This window comes from Bombyx mandarina, chromosome 10 (genome assembly GCF_030267445.1).
Source record: "Bombyx mandarina strain Sakado chromosome 10, ASM3026744v2".
Lineage (NCBI taxonomy): Eukaryota > Metazoa > Arthropoda > Insecta > Lepidoptera > Bombycidae > Bombyx > Bombyx mandarina.
The window spans coordinates 2,908,012-2,927,883 of NC_143217.1; the positions used below are offsets into that span (position 1 = coordinate 2,908,012).

General features: G+C 36.3%; 1 protein-coding gene across 1 annotated transcript; it reads left to right on the top strand.

Annotated features, from left to right (window-relative positions):
* Positions 1 to 19,665, top strand: cta (Guanine nucleotide-binding protein subunit alpha cta). Its single transcript, XM_028182281.2, has 3 exons — positions 1 to 699; positions 11,480 to 11,748; positions 14,921 to 19,665. Exons 1-3 carry the CDS (start codon positions 199 to 201, stop codon positions 15,276 to 15,278), a joined length of 1,128 nt encoding a protein of 375 aa, XP_028038082.2. The 5' UTR covers positions 1 to 198; the 3' UTR covers positions 15,279 to 19,665.
* The last annotated feature ends 207 nt before the right edge of the window (positions 19,666 to 19,872 follow it).

A 19,872-nucleotide genomic window follows, 5' to 3' on the forward strand; every position in this document is an offset into this window, starting at 1 on the left:
TATCTGTGACTTTTCATTTCTCAATGAAATTGGGAGGGGTGGAATGCGTGTGTATTTCGGAATTCCGGATTTAATCTTCATTTTGTATTATCATTATCAGTGTGTGTGTTGTGTTGGAAAACTTTAAAATAATGAACTGTACAAATAAAGTGTGATTTGATTTGTTTCCTTTTTTAATTGTCTTGATAATCATGCAAAATGGCCAACGATTTGTGGTCATGTACCTGCTGTACAGAGGCTCTGACTTGTTGGCTGCGTCTGAAGCTATCGCCGGAGGAGATAGAGCAACGATATAGGAGTAAAGAGATCGACAGAATACTCGAGAAAGACAAGCAAACTTTGCGGCGGCAGGTGAAGCTGTTGTTACTCGGCGCGGGTGAAAGCGGAAAGTCAACATTCCTCAAACAGATGAGAATCATACACAAAGTGAAATTCGAACCGGAACTCGTGCGGGAGTACCAGCATGTGATATATCAGAACATTGTCAAAGGCATACAGGTGTTAGTGGACGCAAGAGACAAACTCGCGATACCATGGGAGAATCCGCGGAATTTGGATATCGGCCAGCAAGCACTGCACTTCAACAGCACGGCGTCGCTCGACAGCCGACTCTTCATGCACTACGCGCCGCACATACACTCATTGTGGTTAGACAGAGCCATAAAAAGGGCATATGACAGGCGAAGAGAATTTCAATTGGTAAGTTATATACAATAAACAAAGCAATTGCAATGTATTCCTACCTAAGTATATATTATAATGCAAAATTTGGTGGGTTTGCATTATAATATAAACTTATTTATTACAATTGGTTTTTATGTGACACTCTGGCTTTCAAATAAATTCCTTTTGCCAGATATTTATTATTAAAAGTTTTAATTATAGCTAAATATAACAAGAAAGGCAATGCTTAATTGGAATAAACTATTTTATAGTACAGCCATAAATAGAAATGTTACTTGTCTTCAAGGTTAGTGGTGGCTATCACATTGTGATGTCTACTCTGGTAAATATCTAGTTGTATGATGTCTAGGTGTCTAGATGTATGATGTTGATGTATGTATTGTATGTATGCACAAGGGTTCATAAATGTTATAGACAATATAGTTTATAAACAAAGGAAATATGCTTTAATTGAGTCGTCTATTATCAAAGGTGGCAATCTGTGCATTTGGACAAAATATTTTTATTGATATGTCAATACAGATAGATTTGAATATAATCGTCTCCTTCAAAGAATACCGTTCAAAACCTGCATTAAATAAAGGTTAATAGTTAACCTGTTATTTATCTAAGATGTCGTTCCGAAGAGTTTTGTGACTGCCAATGGAATACAAAGTCAATAATTCGTTTTTCTGATTTACCAATCATTGTCCAAAAGTCAGATTGCCGGCTTTGATAATAGTCTACTCAATTGTAATATTTTCATCCTTGTGTCATAAACTGTTATACTCCTGATCCATTAACGGTGCTCTTAGGTACCTCAAGCACCAGTCACTGTCCTCACCAAACCCGTCGACAAAGGACTCAACGAGTAAATTAACCCATAAAGACAGCCCACTGTGTTTCTCCCAGGATCTTCTCAGTGGGTCACGTTTCAGATCCGGTGGTAGATTCTGCAAAGCACTGCTTTAGTTAGGGCCAGTGTTAGCAACACTTCCGATTTGAGCCCAGACAGCTCGCCTGCATGTTAGGTAATGTTAGGCATGTAAAGCTGAAATACCCTCTGAAGGGTATCAGCATAGGTACAAAAAAACTTGTGTTTCCGGTCAGAAATAGCATTTTATTGTTATCAATGCTTGTTTTTTTTTACCTTACAGTTGACAAAAATTGTATTGGAAGATTTCGTTACATAGATAGAAAAAGGTAATTTAAGCATGTGAAAAAAAGTGTGATCAAAAGATTTTAAGAGAGATAGTAAATATAAATGAACCTGTCTCCAATACGAGAAAGGCACAACTAAAAATCTAAAACCTTTATAAAGCCATTTTGTTTGGAATTCAAACCTACTTATGTCAATTGTTACAGTAAAACATTTGCTTAGCATATTTCACATTCAATAAAGTTTATTGACCTTTATTACATTAACTTGATAAAAATGCCATTGTTTTCTTATTGTTAGTCAGCTCCTTTTTCATTTAAAAACAAGGTCTTTGATAAATATTATCTTCATCATTAAGAAAACTGGTTTGTGTAAAAGTATTCTGGGTTTATCAATAGACCAATTATTGTACCAATAACAGTAAGAGTTGCTGTTTGAAAAGGTTTTATATTTAATGTGAATATGCTAATATTAATCTCTTCCTAGATCTTGTTAATGTTGAAGTTAAAAAATTATCCAATTGGCCTAAAGCCAAATATGAGTTGAAAATGTTTTCATCTTCGTTACTTTGACACCATAATAAATTGGTACATATTCTGCTGCAAGAAAACTTGTTGGCTTATGCTGATGACTTTACAAGCATGTCTTTCACGAACTTACTTTTATCTGGTAGGGCATGTTGTGAGCCCACACAGTTAGAAACCACCACCTTGCCTATTTTAATGTTGTGAAGCAATAATGTATTTCGATTTGACAGTTGGGACAGCTGTTCTACTGTAAAACGAAGACATAGAACTCATGTCCCGAGGTGGGTGTCGGCATTTATGTTGTTGATATCTATGGACTCTAGTAACCACTTAACACCAGATGGAGCTTATTAAACTTAAGAGTCATTTTGAATCTTCACCTTCTTTTGAGACCTGGTATATTTAAACACACTAAAAATGAACAATAATAAGAATTGACTTGTATTTATTGAAAATGTATACCTTATCACAGCAAATAGTAGGGCTATTGTGACCATAAACTACATTTTTTTCTAGATTAGCATACTACTAATTATTATTAAATCTAAATTATAATTTAAAACATTTCTGCCAAACTAAGGGTTTTTCATATCAACCTCACCTATTAATGTTATAACCACCATTGTTGTAGTTAATGGCTTATCTAAATTAAAAGTCACATTAATACAGAATAGATTACGTACAATATTTTGTTTTCAAATTTAATTGTTTGATGCATTTGTTGTGGTAATTCATTTTATTTTTTAGCTGCTTCAATAAATACTTCTCTATAATTTTCTCCATAATGTAAATAAACCTGAAATATATTTTTTTGTAAATGTTAAGATGGTTAAATTATAATATCTTTTTGTTAACTTTGAATTGATATTTAGTAAGAAGAGGAGACGTAACGTGGGACGCCCCCTGGCTAGATGGTGCGATGACCTCCGCACGGTGGCCGGCAAGAAGTGGATGAGGAGAGCCGCAGACCGGGCTCAGTGGTGTAGATCGGGAGAGGCCTATGTCCAGCAGTGGACGACTGTGGGCTGTTGATGATGATGATGATGATGAAGAAGAGGATATTATTATACAGTTATGAACCAACTTTGTCAAAGCTACAGATATTTTTTATTTGAATGGTGAATGGTGAATGTTTATCATATATGAAATTGACTTGTTTTCTTTACTGAGTACATGGATTTCAACATATTAATTTACACAATTTCCACTGATACCCAGAACGTATTGATAGGCCTGGGATCGTCACATCAGGAAGATGAAACTCCTAGATGAACAATATTCTAGAATTTAAGATGCTGTTACTTCTGACGGTGTGTGTTAGTGTGCAAAGAAAAAAAAAAAAAAAAAAAAAGATATGAAACATTTTGCGGTGGTTATCACTATAGTCTTCTGTATGAAAGGTGTAAAGTATTATAGTGAACTGAGATCAAACTGTAAAAACCTAGTTCTAATTACGTTCACGATTCGCGAAAATCGAAGAGCATACATACTTTTTTTTCCTACCTAAGCTCACCGGGCTAGTAGGTTAGCTCACGGGGCTCAAAGCTGATGACGTTGCTAACACGAACCCGCTTCGCAGAATCTACCACCGGATCGGAAACGCGACCCACTGAGAAGATCCGGCGTGAAACTCAGTGGGCTAAAGAAGAGAATACGACATAATAAGCATGACATATGATGTAATTTACATTAGCGGAAGTTAATTCGGGTCTCGTTCATGTAATGCGGTTGCGAGGTCTAATTAAGAAATCAAATCGGATTCCCGGAAATATCTACCACGGGCACACTTTGCTGGTAATTAATTAGCTGGCCACCACAATCCTGTCTCATATAGGATTTTATTTATTTATTGCTTAGATGGGTGGATAGACATTAACAACTTATGCGACGGCACCCTGAGAAATGAGTTCTAACTCTCAATACTATAACGGCTGCCCCATCCTTGAAAATTGAACGCATTATTTATTCGCGACAAATAAGCGTGGTACTTACCGGTGCGGGGTCTTAGACGCCCTACCACCACCACCAGTAAAACAGTGCTAACAGGAAACTATGTTGTTTAAATGTTCACATTGTTGATGTTGGATGATGGCAAACCCTCGCTCCGAAATTATGAAATTGACTTCATGTCTTCAAATAAATTGAAAATATCGTGGTACGTGTTCAATTTCGAATCTGCGTTTTCTTGATTGAGAAGCACGGCGAGTCACGACTGTGCTTGGTTGAAGGGTAGGTAGGATTTTATACAAAAACGAGACTTATTTTGGGCGCATATTGTACATCTTTCATAGCATCCGGTCCTGCAAGGCTCCGACCCGCTCTGTAAACTACATAATGAAAAATATATTTTCGTATTAGACCCCACGCACACTGCCGGAAGCCGTACGGATCGTTCATCTTCCAATATTCGCACATTAGAGAATATTACATAAACTTCCCAGCGTAAATACGAACCACACGTGTGAACCATTATTAAAGGAATTCTCGATTTTTGTAATCGAAGACAGATTGAGTTCACGTGAATTTATGCGCATGCGCGCATGAACATACCATTAGACAGACAAAGCCACAGCCGAGAATAGAAAGCATCTATCTATAAGGATTCTTTTCAAACATTGTTCGAATAATAGGGATATAAATCGTAGCGTTGCGGAAACACGAAGAAATTCCGGAGTTGGATGGTGCGTCGAAAATATCGGAAACACGCGTTAAGGTCGCACGTGACTCAAGCTATCATTCAAAGAACTCTGGATTTTAACTAAACCTTTATTTATACAAGCCGATATAGCAATTGTTTTCTCATAAAAAAAAACCGGTTCCCTAGTTACTGAACACACAACTAGCCAATCATTGAAAGTCCATTTACGATAAAATAAAATTAGTACTAGCAAGAGCAACGTATCTGGCAAATATTTAGATTTTTGATTACGTATGTTATTGGTCATTTAATAATCTATATAAATGGACTACTGACTTTACCACTATTGAATAACCTAATAACTTAATTAAATTATAATTAAAAAAAAAAACAGCAACCAAAGACGCTTGAAAGAATCGTTGAGGTATATTTCTTAAAAAAATTCTTTTCTGTAGATCGTAACCTTCATCTAGTTCACGTTTACATTTAAACCGGAACTAATGTAATAAAAACAATTAAATTCAACGGCAAAGTGAATTTAATTTATCGCAGTGGCGCGAACGCACGATGAATAAATAAAACTCCTCAGTATTGTAATTGCATTCCGTATCTTCTACGATTAGTCACATATTTGTTGCGTCATGAGTCACAAACAAACTGGTTGATGCCACCAAAGTACATGGGACTATTGAAAACCGATATTACGTTGATTATAAACTTCCATTGAAATCACGATAGCAAAGAGATAATAAAGATTATTACTTCAATTCAATATTATCGAGTTATATTGCTTATTGTGAATTAATGAATCTTAAAAATGTCCTACATACCTTTAGTGTCTGCAAATGTAGTTTAGTCATGTTTAATAACTATAAAAATCTTTGTTGCTTTTTTTTTTTGCAAAATCAGGAAATAATCGAATATATTGCTAATTGATCAGATACATACTTAAGTATAGTTTTAGTAATTTAGACGAGGTATTTTTTTTTTTACAAAAGTGTGCGAGTTAATTCTCTCTTAACAATGACAGGAAAATAAAACGCTTCGGCCACCTTTGTCACAAATCAGACGAGAAACTGTAGTGATTTTAGTCGTTAGATCAATGAAAATAAAGATAAAAATCGTTTACACGGCCAGGGTCTGTAGACATGCCGTATATTTGCTATTGACAAACAATGTATTTGCATGCGTAATACTCAACGTTTGCCATGTCGGGCTTTCCCTATCGGCGACGTCATGTCACGCTGCATATTAACACAAGTGCTGTCGGTCCACATTCCTGCAAGTACCATAATCCACCCAGGAGCCTGTCGAAGATTGCGAGAACGTACACCGCCGGTAAATTCCGCGATTTCCATCTTGAGGTTTAATTAGTAAATGGTCCGTAGATTGTCAGTGGGACGTTTTAATGATCATTGTTGCAGACACGTCAATGTCTCGTGTTTGGGTAGACCGACGTTGACTTTTCTATATTTCCGGCTATATATTTTTTTTTATTGCCCTTGTAGGCAGACGAGCGTACTGACCACCTGATGGTGAGTGGAGCGAAGCCGCTGCCTACCGCAAAATGGCTTGCCTATTATTTTTCGTTTTGTGTAATTCGTCATTATTACTATGTAATGTATATGGACACTAAAACCGCGATCGTGAATGCTGACAGCCGACTGACGAACTGTGAAGCGTATGCACGTCATATCTTTTTTTTAATTTAATTTTTTTGTTTTTATAAACACCTGTGTTCCGCCGTGAATCATTGATCGACGCAATACCTTAAGTATGTGATTTGCCAACACAAAAGCGCTTCACACAATCGTACGCGATAAATTGATTTCATTAAAAGAACAGATATAGTTTTGTTTATCATGTTTTACGCACGGCTCGTGAATGATTTTGAACGATGCTCCCTGTCGATCTCATTATCTTCACGCTGAGTGTGAAATAGTAAAACCTTTGTAGTGCAAAGGGTTTAATTACCGGTATCGATTCATACGCAATAGCCTCGCTGGTAATAAATACACTCTAAGTAAACCGTTCTCATTTCGTTAATGACGTTTTTTTTTTTTTAAACCGGCACTTACCTGCATTCAATGTTTTTCAATGAAACATCTAGGTTTTCTATAGTCTATACTTAGGCGTTCAAACTTCGTATTTCCTCTAATCCATTACCTCGCCGCCAGCTAGATATAATAAATAAACAGTACACCGAGGCAGGTATCTGTAAGAGAAAATTCTGCGTAATACAAAAAAACATAGTTAATATTTTTCCATGTAATAACGATTCTGCGTGGATTGTATATTCATATACATGTAAAATTATTTTAGATCAATTTTTTTCTTATGTTGTATTGATAATTGCGTTTTAGGTCAAAAACTATTAAACTAAAACGACATTTTACCGTCGGGAAAACCGTATGCATGCCTCGCGAATGCAACGAGCCTTTGTTCCGCGTTTGACCGTAAAAAGCCGACTCATTCATTGAGAAACCGCCGAATTGACCTGAGCCGTCTTATCGCGGAGTAAAAATTTTAATACGGCTAAATACCTAGTTCCGCTCGGGCCTAATAACACGTCTGGTTTTGTTTTGGTTTCTGCTCTTTCTTAATCCGACACTGCGCCCTTGGCTATCTTTTAAAATGAGACTAAGAACGTTGTGTTTTTTTTTTTTTCATTTGGCCTCGAGTGATCGCAATTTGCATAACTCACAGAATAACTACTAGTATGTAGTTTACGTGTTCGCTCGCATTATTGTATTGCGTCATTCACGTGTTGACGTGACGTGGTGTTTCATAAGTTTCACTGAATAGAAGCTCTATCTTGTTGTGATCAATCACTGCTATCTATAATTACGAGAATAATTGCATCACATTTTAGATATACGTAAATATTGTAATTGAATTTATAAAATTAAATTAGTGAATCTGTATTCTTTGTCTGTAATGATCAGAGGCGCTAAATCACTACATAGTATAAAACAAAGTCGCTTTCTCTGTCCCTATATCTGTTTGTCCCTATGTATGCTTAAATCTTTAAAACTACGCAACGGATTTTGATGCGGTTTTTTTTAATAGATAGAGTGATTGAAGAGGAAGGTTTACATGTATAATAACATCCATTAAATAGTGGAGAAATCAATCATAAATTACCGGTTCCGAAGCGAAGCGAGGGCGGACGGTTTTAAGCTTCAAACCAAACGCATAGGCTTTGGAATGAGCTCCCCTCCGCGGTGTTTCCTGAGTGCTATGACAATATATCTTTCTTCAAACGAGGCTTCTGGAGATTAAGCGGTAGGCAGCGGCTTGGCTCTGCCCCTGGCATTGCTGACGTCAACGAGTGACTGTAACCATTTACCATCGGGTGGGCCGTATACTCCCCTGCCTGCTCAGGCAATAAAAAAAAAGATTTACATAATATATTGGATAAATTATTTCTTGATGCAAATTTATAAATACATAGTCATAGATACCATACATATAATGCAGGACAATGCGCCGAAATGTTTTCGCATATGTACTAAGACGAATTCAAAAGTGTCTCCAATGTCCATTGTGTTTATTTATTTAAAGATCGAATTTGTAATTGCATGGTGATTCACCTGTTAACTGATTTAGCGTATGTATATTTGTGTATATAATCAACTTTGACCTCTAACGAATAAGGTTTAAAATTTGTAAATGAAATGATAATAATATGTACGTACAGTTAGTCATCGTGGCCTAAAGGATAAGACGTCCGGTGCATTTGTACTTATGTAGCGATGCAACGGTGTTCGAACCCCGCAGGCGGGTACCAATTTTTCTAATGAAATACGTACTTAACAAATGTTCACGATTGACTTCCACGGTGAAGCAATAACATCGTGTAATAAAAATCAAACCCGCAAAATTATAATTTGCGTAATTACTGGTGGTAGGACCTCTTGTGAGTTCGCACGGCTAGGTACCACCATCCTGCCTATTTCTGCCGTGAAGCAGTAAAGCGTTTCGGTTTGAAGGGTGGGGCAGCCGTTGTAACTATATTGAGACCTTAGAACTTATATTTCAAGGTGGGTGGCGTATTTACGTTGTATGATGTCTATGGGCTTCAGTAACCACTTCACACCAGGTGGGCTGTGAGCTCGTCCACACATCTAAGCAATAAAAAAAAAGTTATTGTGCAGTTTATGGTCTCATTAAAATTAAATAATTTAAAGTTGTCCATTAATGTTCTGTTGAATTACCAATGCACTGCCGTGACCGCCACTCCCTAGACCTCGTTTTAAAGTAAAGGAGTCGCATTTCGCCAAAGAGACCACATATATATATAATCTCGTTGCTATGTACGTGCTATGCGTGATACGGAGCTGTACGAAAACCGATTACAAAACCGTAACGACCCACATTTTACGTACAAGACAGAATATGAAATATAATACTCTGTTATACAATGACGGTAAATGTATGCTTTTACTAACTTGCTTTTATGTTACGTTCTCAAATGTCGTCGCTCGTTCAGGAAGCCAATTCTCAGATCGCATTATTAGGTCAGAAACCGGACCAATTGGATTGACCTCATTATTGACGGACCTTATCTAGGAATAATACGATTACCGGCCTCTCTATCGTCTTTTGTGCCACGCGAAAGGACCCGTTTTCTCTATAGTACAGAGTCTATACGATATTTTTGTTTTTTTCGTCGTCTTCGTCTAGAGCAGGGGCACCCAAACTTATTTTGTCTGCTGCCCACTTTGAGAATAAATCATTTTTTAGCGCCCCCATTTTTTCACCTACTTAAAAACCACTATAGCGAGAGCTCAATCGAGTCTAGGAGTCCTCCTAAATGAAATTGCAAATCGCCTCCCAAGCCTCTACACAACGCCCCCTTTTAAGCCTGCAGCGCCCACAAGGGGGCGTTATCGCCCACTTTGGGAAAGGCTGGTCTAGAGTATCGGCTGGTGTCTGAACAATCTGGAGTCTGATCAATAATAACGTTCTATTTATAGATCAACTTAATAATTCGTTTCGCTGTTCTCGACGTCGAATAAGGACGTTTGTTTTAGCGTGAACAATGTTTATAAAAGCTATTTTACTTTACGGAGGAGCGATTGATAAATTTTGTTTCGTGAACCAAGATATGCGTGTAAGTAAACGCGCTCTACGATCAATTTATACGGAGGGAAATAGTTCACACATTTGGATTTTTTACATCGTTATTGTGCAGTATAAAAAAATATAGTTTAAAAACAACTAACAAAATACGCTCGTATAGAAAATCCAACTTAAGAATAGAAAATAAATTTTAATAAATTTGAATTAAAAATCGTGTAAGAAAAAGTGATTTTATTGTAAAAAAACGTGGGGTGCATGGTATCGGTAGTTATAAATATTTTATGAACAGATATGAGTAGAAGGGTTATTTCGATAAAATCCTGAAAAGCACCCCACGCTTTTTTTACAATAAAATCATTTTTTGTTACACTATTTTTTTTAAAAATTATTAAATTTTATTTTCTAATTTTTAGTTGGATTTTCTATAAAAGCGTATTTTGTTAGTTTTTTTAACTATTATTTATTTGCCATTTTTTAGTTGAATTTAATTTTTTCAATATTTTTTTCTAATTTTTGTTTTTCATATTGAATTGTCATCGGTCCTTAATAAGTATACCAAATTTCGAGTTAATCCGACGTTTTGAAGGGGGTCAAAATCATGTTCAAAGATTCCGTTATAAACATACATATACATTCCGTTACAAACAGACATACGTCTGAAGCTAATAAAAGCGTATTAAAATGCGATAATGTAACGTTTGTAAGGGGAGTTCACATATGGGAGCTACGTTCTACGTCTGTATAATTTTAATTTGGTTATTTTTCCAAAAGCACGGCGACTCTGTGTACTCGAAAGTACTTGCTACAGTTACCGGACTGATCAAAATTCGCACCTTTACAATGATAAAGACCCAACTCAAAAAATGTGTTTTTTTGAAAACATCGATTAAAGTTCTCAAACCGAAAACAACGTAGAGGAAGGGGACTGAGTGAAAGAGACCGATTGATAGCTTTGTCCCTTTATAAGTTACTTCTGGTCATTTGATTACTAAGATAATTACTGGTGGTAGGACCTCTTGTGAGTCCGCGCGGATAGGTACACCACCCTGCCTAATTCTGCCGTGAAGCAGTAATGCGTTTCGGTTTGAAGGGTGGGGCAGCCGTTGTAACTTTACTGAGACCTTAGAACTTGTATCTCAAGGTGTGTGGCGCATTTACGTTGTAGATGTCTATGGGCTCCAGTAACCACTTAACACCAGGTGGGCTCGTCCACCCATTTAAGCAATAAAAAAAAATAAGTGTCGCTGAAAACTGTCGTTCTAGGTCCATTTTTGAATTAGAGACGAAATCAAAAAATCTAAATGTGTCTCTGTCATTCTAAAAGGTGTGAAATAATGTATGTAAAGGGCGTGTTATATCTCGTGTTTTGTCTCGTTAGTAATTAATGAAAATCTTCTCGGATTCCAGAGTGATTCGGTGAGTTACTTCTTCGATGAACTGGAGAGGATCGCTCGGCCGGACTACGTGCCGTCCCACCAGGACATCTTGCACTGTCGGAAGGCAACGAAAGGCATAACGGAGTGCACGATAATCATAAACAACGTTCCTTTCGTGTTCGTCGACGTGGGGGGCCAGCGGACCCAGAGGCAGAAGTGGACTCAGTGTTTCGATTCGGTTACGTCGATACTGTTCCTTGTCTCGTCGTCCGAATTCGATCAGGTCTTATCTGAAGACAGGTGAGTAACATTTTTATTTTTATTGCCTAGATGGGTGGACGAGCTCACAGCCCACCTGGTGTTAAGTGGTTACTGGAGCCCATAGACATCTACCGCGTAAATGCGCCACCCACCTTGAGATACTCGTATAAGTTCTAAGGTCTGAAGTATAGTTACAAATTAAAGAGCGGACGGTTAGCGACGGACGGTATGGACATGTGATGCGTAGAGAGTAGATGCATGTGACTAGATGTATGGAAATGGTAGTGCAAGGTAGAGGGGGAAGAGGTCGACCGAAGAAGACAGAGTGTGTGAATGACGATATGAGAGAGAGTAGAGTGGGTGGGTACCTTGAGATATAAGTTGTAAGGTCTCAGTATAGTTACAACGGCTACCCCACCCTTCAAACAGAAACGCATTACTGCTTCACGGCAGAAATAGTCAGGGCGGGGGTACCTATCCGAAACGTTTTGCATTGGAGATATATTTTAGCTTGTGCCGGCTCATGACAACGTCAACTCAGTCCATCGGAGTCTGGCACGGCATTTGGACACATACACAATAAATGATCGTGATACGACTTGCCTTTTAGACTCACTCACTCGTTACTCCGCACAAGTTGTAACATAAAACGAAATTAGGACTTGGAACTCTTCTACCAATGTGGGTTGCGGCGTTTAAGTCTATTACGTTGATAGGGTTCAATAACGATTTAAGACCAGTGTGCTTAGTGCCAGTTTTTTAACGTTCTCGATCGCGTAGAAGTTAATTCAAATTTGTATGCAGTCGAAACAGCGCCCCTAACGGCAAAGGTAGGCAGACGTTCCAACTGCATACAAAATTGCGTTAACCTTTACGCTATCGAGACCGTTAAAAAACTCGCACTAAGCACACAGGTGCACCGTAAGATCGTTCATTCATCCCAAACAACAGAGGAGGTTAAAAAGCGGTTAAGACTGTGTACGGGAAATGGCAAAGCCGGGAAGCAAGCGCCACTAAAAAAATACACCGATATCACAATTTTATGAGCTCCCTCAAAAACGTTTTTTTTTATGATGTCGTTAATATATTTATGGCGTTAACGTTCGCTAATTATAAGTCTTGATTCATTGATGTGTCCGTGATTCGGTTAGCGGTTTGACGAATGAATGTATCGACTATCATTAATCGTAAAGTTCGATGGTGAAATTGTTTGGTTATTCGGTAATATTGGGGTTCAGTTGAATGTTGTCTATTTAAAATGATTTTATGAGTTCACTTGTAGCGGGCAAGCAAGGACTTACCTATCAATGTAGATATATTAACGGCCATAGCTCGCGGCGTGCTTCATCATAACGTACCAAATGTACCTTTACCTAAAAGTAATCACATGTGAAACATACTTTTAATTAAAGTTTAATTTGTTTCCTAATGATTCTTGGCCACCTGATGGTTGTTTAGAAGAGATCGTCTTAGCGATAAGACCGCCAATTGTACTTTTTTGTATTTAATGTTTCGCATATTTTAATTTTTTGTACAATGAAGCATTCACTCTCCCTTTTTGTATCCCACTCTCTCTTTCTTTCTTCGTCCCTCCGGGCTTCCTTCTTCTTGCCCGTATCCCTCTATGTATGGTCGGTGCAGCATCTCCTCTTTCTCCATTCAAATCTATCATACATCATCTCTGCACTCGCATTCTTATCACGCATATCCTCTCGTACAAAATTCATTCAAGTCTTTTTTCAATTTCTATCGACTTCCGTAATCACCTAATATAAGGTACTTACTATACTTACTTCATCATCATTATCTAGTGTAATAAAATTAATATGAATTCGTCCAGCGATAACTCAGTCGATTAGCTAATCTATCATTAATGTATACATCTCCGGGTACAAACGGGCAAGCGCTTACTACTCGTATTTTTTAGCTGCGTAAAATGTAATTATTGAATACAGAAGTACATAATAGTTTATTGTAAATTATCACTTAATAGAAACAACGTTTAAATGTAATGTTTACAATATATCATATATCATACTATAACCCTATGGTAAGAGTGGTCAGGCAGTATAATGATTTGACTAAATGTCACGATAACTTTAATATCTGTGAACCTAGACTCAGGGGATTTGTCAAATGTGTGAAGGATATCCTATTTAACAATGGCTAGCTATCAATATTTGTAATTTCAATTGTGTTTTCAATAGCCAAAGCTATGCACATTAATATGGTTTTGTTGAGTGCACATACTATTTAGATTGCAATCCAGATTAGATCTAGGTACTACTTGTACGATTTAGCTAATATCTACTGTAACGATTGTAATTTGATTTGCGCATCAATAAATAAAAAAAATATAAATATATATAAATGTGGTTCGCGTTACTGGGGACCGTTTAACACTAGCTTCCTCGTATGAGGGTAGCTGGAATAGCCCCTTGGCTAACAATGAATAGGTAGGGGGAAAAACCCCTAACTCTAACTACTAACTCTTCGACGATCGAAGAGCGCGACGTGGAGTTACGGTCTGTACGGCGCCGGGGTTCGGGATAAATAAATATTCTACCGAATTACAAGTTAACGCTGTATTAGCACTTAGAACACTTCACAAACACTTTAAAATTCTTAATTCGCTTCTTCCGCTTCGCTTCAGGTGATCCGTTCGCTGTTTCGCTTCGAGTAGTTCCGATTACTAACTGACTGCGTGCCATCCCTGCAACGCTTTTATAGTCGAAACGAAATTCCTAGAATCGTCGAGAATATTCCACAAAAGTATAGTATTGTGTTTTTCCGCTATCTGACAATAGATGGCGTTGTACTTCTCGAGCGTTCTAGATGCTACTAGATACTTCGATATTCGTTCGACTGTTCGGCGATAGATGGCGTTACTCTTACCGGCGTAACAGTCTATAAACGACTAGGGAGAGTGAACGCGTAGTAGATGCATTTCGCTGTCAATCGCGCTTCTCTCCAATGGCGTACTCCAATGGCGGAGGCATCATGTTAATTAGTTTATTCCTTTAACTCGGTCCGCCCGAATAGCTGTATTTACGTACTCACTTTTTAATCACAGTAATCATTAAGTAATTATTTTTTTCCTACCTAAGCTGATAGCCTTGAGAGGCTATTTCAGCGTAACCTTAACTAGTAGGTGAGCTCACTGGGCTCAGACCTGACGACCATTAAGTAAGATTTTGTTTGATCGTTTCAGGAAAACGAATCGGCTCGAGGAGGCCTTAAACATCTTCGACACGATCGTGAACAACGTTAACTTCAAGGGGATATCGATAATACTTTTCTTGAACAAGTCCGATCTGTTGGCGCGCAAGGTCGCCAGCAAGGAGACCGACATCCGCTGGTACTATCCTCAGTTCGCGGGCGACCCGCACAACCTGCACGACGTCCAAATGTACCTGCTCAACATGTTCGCGAACGTTCGGCGCGAACCGAAAACAACGCTGTACCACCACTTCACGACCGCCATCGACACCCACAACATCGAGGTCGTATTCAATTCTGTCAAAGACACGATCCTAAATCGTAATCTCGAATCTCTGATGTTGCAGTGATCGCGTTTCGCACTATCTGTTGTAGCGTTGGATTGTGGCACTCGGACCGCTGGCTATCGGGCTTGTGAACGGAACGTCTTCGTCGAAGTTTATTGTCATATCGATTTTTCTGTGATTCGATATCGATTAATGAATATTCAAGATTATCGATTCACAAAAAGTGTACGTTAGATTGGTGCGTTTAGTCTCTCTAAAACAATTAAATGATTGTTTAGTGAGATGTCGAAAGTACAATAACGCAAATATCGATATCGGGTTATATCGATAGTGTTTTATCGATAATATTTCAATTTTGGTGTAAGAAAATTAAAAGCATAATAGTTGGATTTGTAGCAAAAGACAAAGAATGTGATGTTTTAGAAACGCGGGGCCTCCACGAAGGCCTACTAGTGACGGATGTACGTGGCTCGGCAAGTATTTATCGACCAAATGTATGATTTGGTGAACTATGTTATAAGAATTATTGATAATGGAATAATTGTATATCATAATATTTATGACCAAAAATGTAGACTTTGCACACTGTAACTGTATTATTATGGACACACGTTTTGGACAATTTTACGTATGTAATTAATATATACTCGTATACACACACACACCGATAGAGGTTTGTTATAAAACGCTGCACGCGACGGTACCTATTATATAAATATATATATCGGTGAATTCGATGTGATTTATACACGACTGTATCTGAATTCTTTTAATATTGATCGCCATTGTATATGTAAATTATTTTTTAGTTAAAAATATACCTTATGTGCATTGCTATAAAGTCTCCTTTTGTACAATATTTATTGGCTCACAGTAACGCTGTGCCAAGACATGGAGATGTTAGTGTTGTTAGTACATTTGGCTTGAAATGTTGTATTCGTTTAGTCGTAGTCACAAATGAGATTGCTCTATAGGGTGCCACGAAGGTCTAATTTGTACCTTTGTATCGGAAGACTTTTTTGATACTATTGATCCCCGTGGGGAATAAAATATGTACATATAAATGAAACATTGAATAATAATGTTTTGTTTTTTAAAACACTGTGATCGAATTGTGTAAAGTATTAGGCTGTAAACAGCAACGAATTCCCGTTTTATTTCGTTGGATCATCGCGGATTTACCTCGTCAGCTCTAAAATACATGAAGCTTGATACATTTTTTTGTGTGTTTCATTTGATGATTTTTATTACATTTTTCTACGTTCACGAAGTATTCCGTCCTTTGGCACGAATCGCAAACGTGTAATCTCACTAGCGTCTATCTCGTATAATATTTTTGTACAAATTTTTTAATCTTTTTTTTTTCTTTTGAACGGGCACAAATTCTTAGGCGACTTTTATGAATAGTTCTTATTATTATTTAACTGTATATTTTTGAGCGGTTTGAATATTGCGAGCGCGGATGTGTTGAGCAATGTTGTTTTAAAAAAAAAATCGCTAAACATGTCTTATCGATTTTCCAGAATTTCGAAATATGTATCTTTAAAATGTATAGCGAATAGGGCAGTTGTTTAAAAATACTTTTTCATTCCTTTTCTTGTTTGGTGATCTTGATGAATTAGATTTATTACATCATAGTTACATATTATCTCAATCGAGAAGCTAATCGGGTGTTTTCTTGAAACCATTACATGATTTTTCGAAAATCGATACACAAATTATCGATGTTTTACTTCGTGTACAATCGAATACCCAAAACGTTCGATCATAATAATTATACTCATTTAGTACTGATAAGCTTCGTAAGTGTTTAGTATATTTATTTTAGATTTTTATTTACGAGTTTTTTTTTAAGTTGAGAAGAAAATGGGTATCTATTTATTACGTGGAGATATTTTTTTATGTGGTTACTTCGAGGCTATGTGTAAATAATTTGCAGTTCGTTTGTCGTATATCAATCGTTCAGTGAAACTGGCATTTGTACTGGAATCTGAGCTACTTAAATTTAAAAAGTTAACTTCATCTTTGCAGCAACCACCTGACTACTATGTCACACAATAATAACAATATAGTTGTAGGGTGGAATTCCCATATTTTAAACTTTTGTATTTGGTTCTAAATAACCCAGGACACGTTTTTAGCATACATTTTTTTTGTACATAGTAAGTTATCTGAAAATTATAGAAATCGAGACTACCAGAAAAAAATAATACGAATCCAGAATTTTTTCTATATCGTTAAAGGGCCATAAACTAAGGATTCAGACAAAAGCAAATTGTAAAAATTTTTGAATTTTAATTGTTATTCAAATTGAAATTTTTTCTACGCCATTCTTTGAATTTACCGAACAATAGTAAGAAAAGAAAATGAGATATTTAAATTTAAGAAATTCTCTTACATTTATTAATTTACTGCCTTTATAAAATTCCTTTTAATTATTGTTAGGGGGTCAATTACTACAGAGGTTCTTTTATAGTACTTACAAATTTTATAAAAGATTCAGTAAAGATAGCTCAGATTCCAACTCAAATGTTTGTTTGACCGGACTATTATTAGTTCGCATCTATCATCAACTCTGATTCGTTATTCAGTGTATAAATTTCCGTCAAAACAGTGATTGATGCATTTAGTTTAGTGCCATTGAGTGGTGCGGGCGGTGTTGCCACAAAATCAACAACAGTTTTAATCGATTATTGTGATTGCCATTGACTTTTCGAATGTTTAGAATATATCTTCAGTTGATTAAAATAATTTAATTTGTCTCATAATGATTCCTTTTTATTAAAAAAAAAACATACTAACAACTTGATACCAAAGTGTGGATTAATATTTGTTTCCAATTTCTATGTTGTCGTCGAGCGATTATTCTGATATTTTTGAAGATGTCTTCAATTTGTTGTCCGAAGCCTGAATCATGGTGTTATAATAATGGCAGAGTAATAGATATCGATTAATTTTATCAACGATATCGATTTTTATGGTTTTTGTAAATTTGTTCTTGTTTTCATGTTAAAACGTAGAAAATCAATGTTAAAAAATTCTGCTTAGAATTATTCATATTTAAAAAAAAATAAGTACAATTTTGCTGTAACCTGATTTTATTCGAATTTAAGTTGTTTAAGTTTGATTTCAGTGTTTTCACGTTCAATTCACATTCAATACTCACTGAAGAAAATAAGTTATTCGATTAAATCATAATTAAAATATATTCGTATCCTCAAATAATAAATATTACACGGGAATATTGAGATGTACTATTTATTCATTTCTAGCATACTTTATCGATAACCAATGCTTTATAATTCTTGCTCACCGTTCGACATTATGCCAATTGATTGATGTTGAACTGAAGTTTTGTAGTGATGTGGAAATAAGTGAACTGGTTTTAAAAAAAAACAGTGATTATGTATCAAATATCAAGTGAGAGATCTGATGTGGAGTGGATAAGCGTAGTGATCCCAGATAGTAGGGATGAGTCGGGAGCGGGTGGGATTCTAAATGGTAGATGACTGGGTCATCTCGTATTCATAAGGTTCGCGGACGATGTCGAACTTTGACATCTTGTATGACTAGCTTGTTTCATTTCACTGAATAAGTCTCACATCTGTGTGTTTAGTCCGAGTTTTTTAACGTTCTCGATAGCGTAAAAGTTGACTTTTGCCGACGTTTGCCGCTAGGGGCGCTGTTCCAAATGCATACAAATTTGAGTTAACTTTTACGTTATCGAGAACGTTAAAAAACTCACAAAGCACATAGAGGCAGTTGAGCTATTTTTTGATTTTCAAATATACAGTTTTTTTAAGTAAAAACTTGAGTGGTGCAGTTTGTATTTGTTTTTTTATAGTCTTTAAACGAAACAGCTCAATTAGTAATTCGGGATTTGTACACGTTATTCTGTGACACATGACACACCATGACACATGACTACGTTTTTTATAAAGAATCGATAAATCTTGAAAATTCTGTACTGATAATAACTGTGAGAAAAACATAGAAGACACTTCTAAAATTAAATAGTGCGTTTCTCTATTTTGGTTAGCCGATTTAAATGTTTTTTTTTTATGTTTTAGCATCAAGTCGAGTTATATGTATTTCGATATTTTACCAGGAGTAATGGGTTTTAATGGAATGCTGTGTCAACCAGTCATTATCAAACAAAAAGTTTAAGATTATGATTGATGGAGGTTTTCGGTGTTTCAGTATAAGTTGCGTTTATATTTATTGTATAGTTTTAAAGAATTCGTCATCTTCTTTAAAGTATCAAGAATTGTTTCTCGACGAAAAGTTGAATCGTTGTACGACTTTACGAGTTCTTTGTATCGTTAGTTAATATTTTTTACGATGCTGTTGTTGTACGCAAGAGAGTTGACAATATCTTTTGGAATTCCTCTACATTTTGTATACAGCCCAATATTTATTGTACAGTGTAATAAAAACCATGCATGTATAATTTCTTTTGTTTTATTCATAGACTAGCTGACCCGGCAGACTTCGTAGTGCCTCAATCGATAAATAAAAGACCTAAACTTTTGTATAAAATAAACTTAAAACAAACAAAAGGAATCCGTCCGACAGGGGACAAATCAAAAACAAAATTGTTATTTTTATTTAATTCCGAGCATTTTCATATTTATCTGCCTTTTGACTTCCACAAATA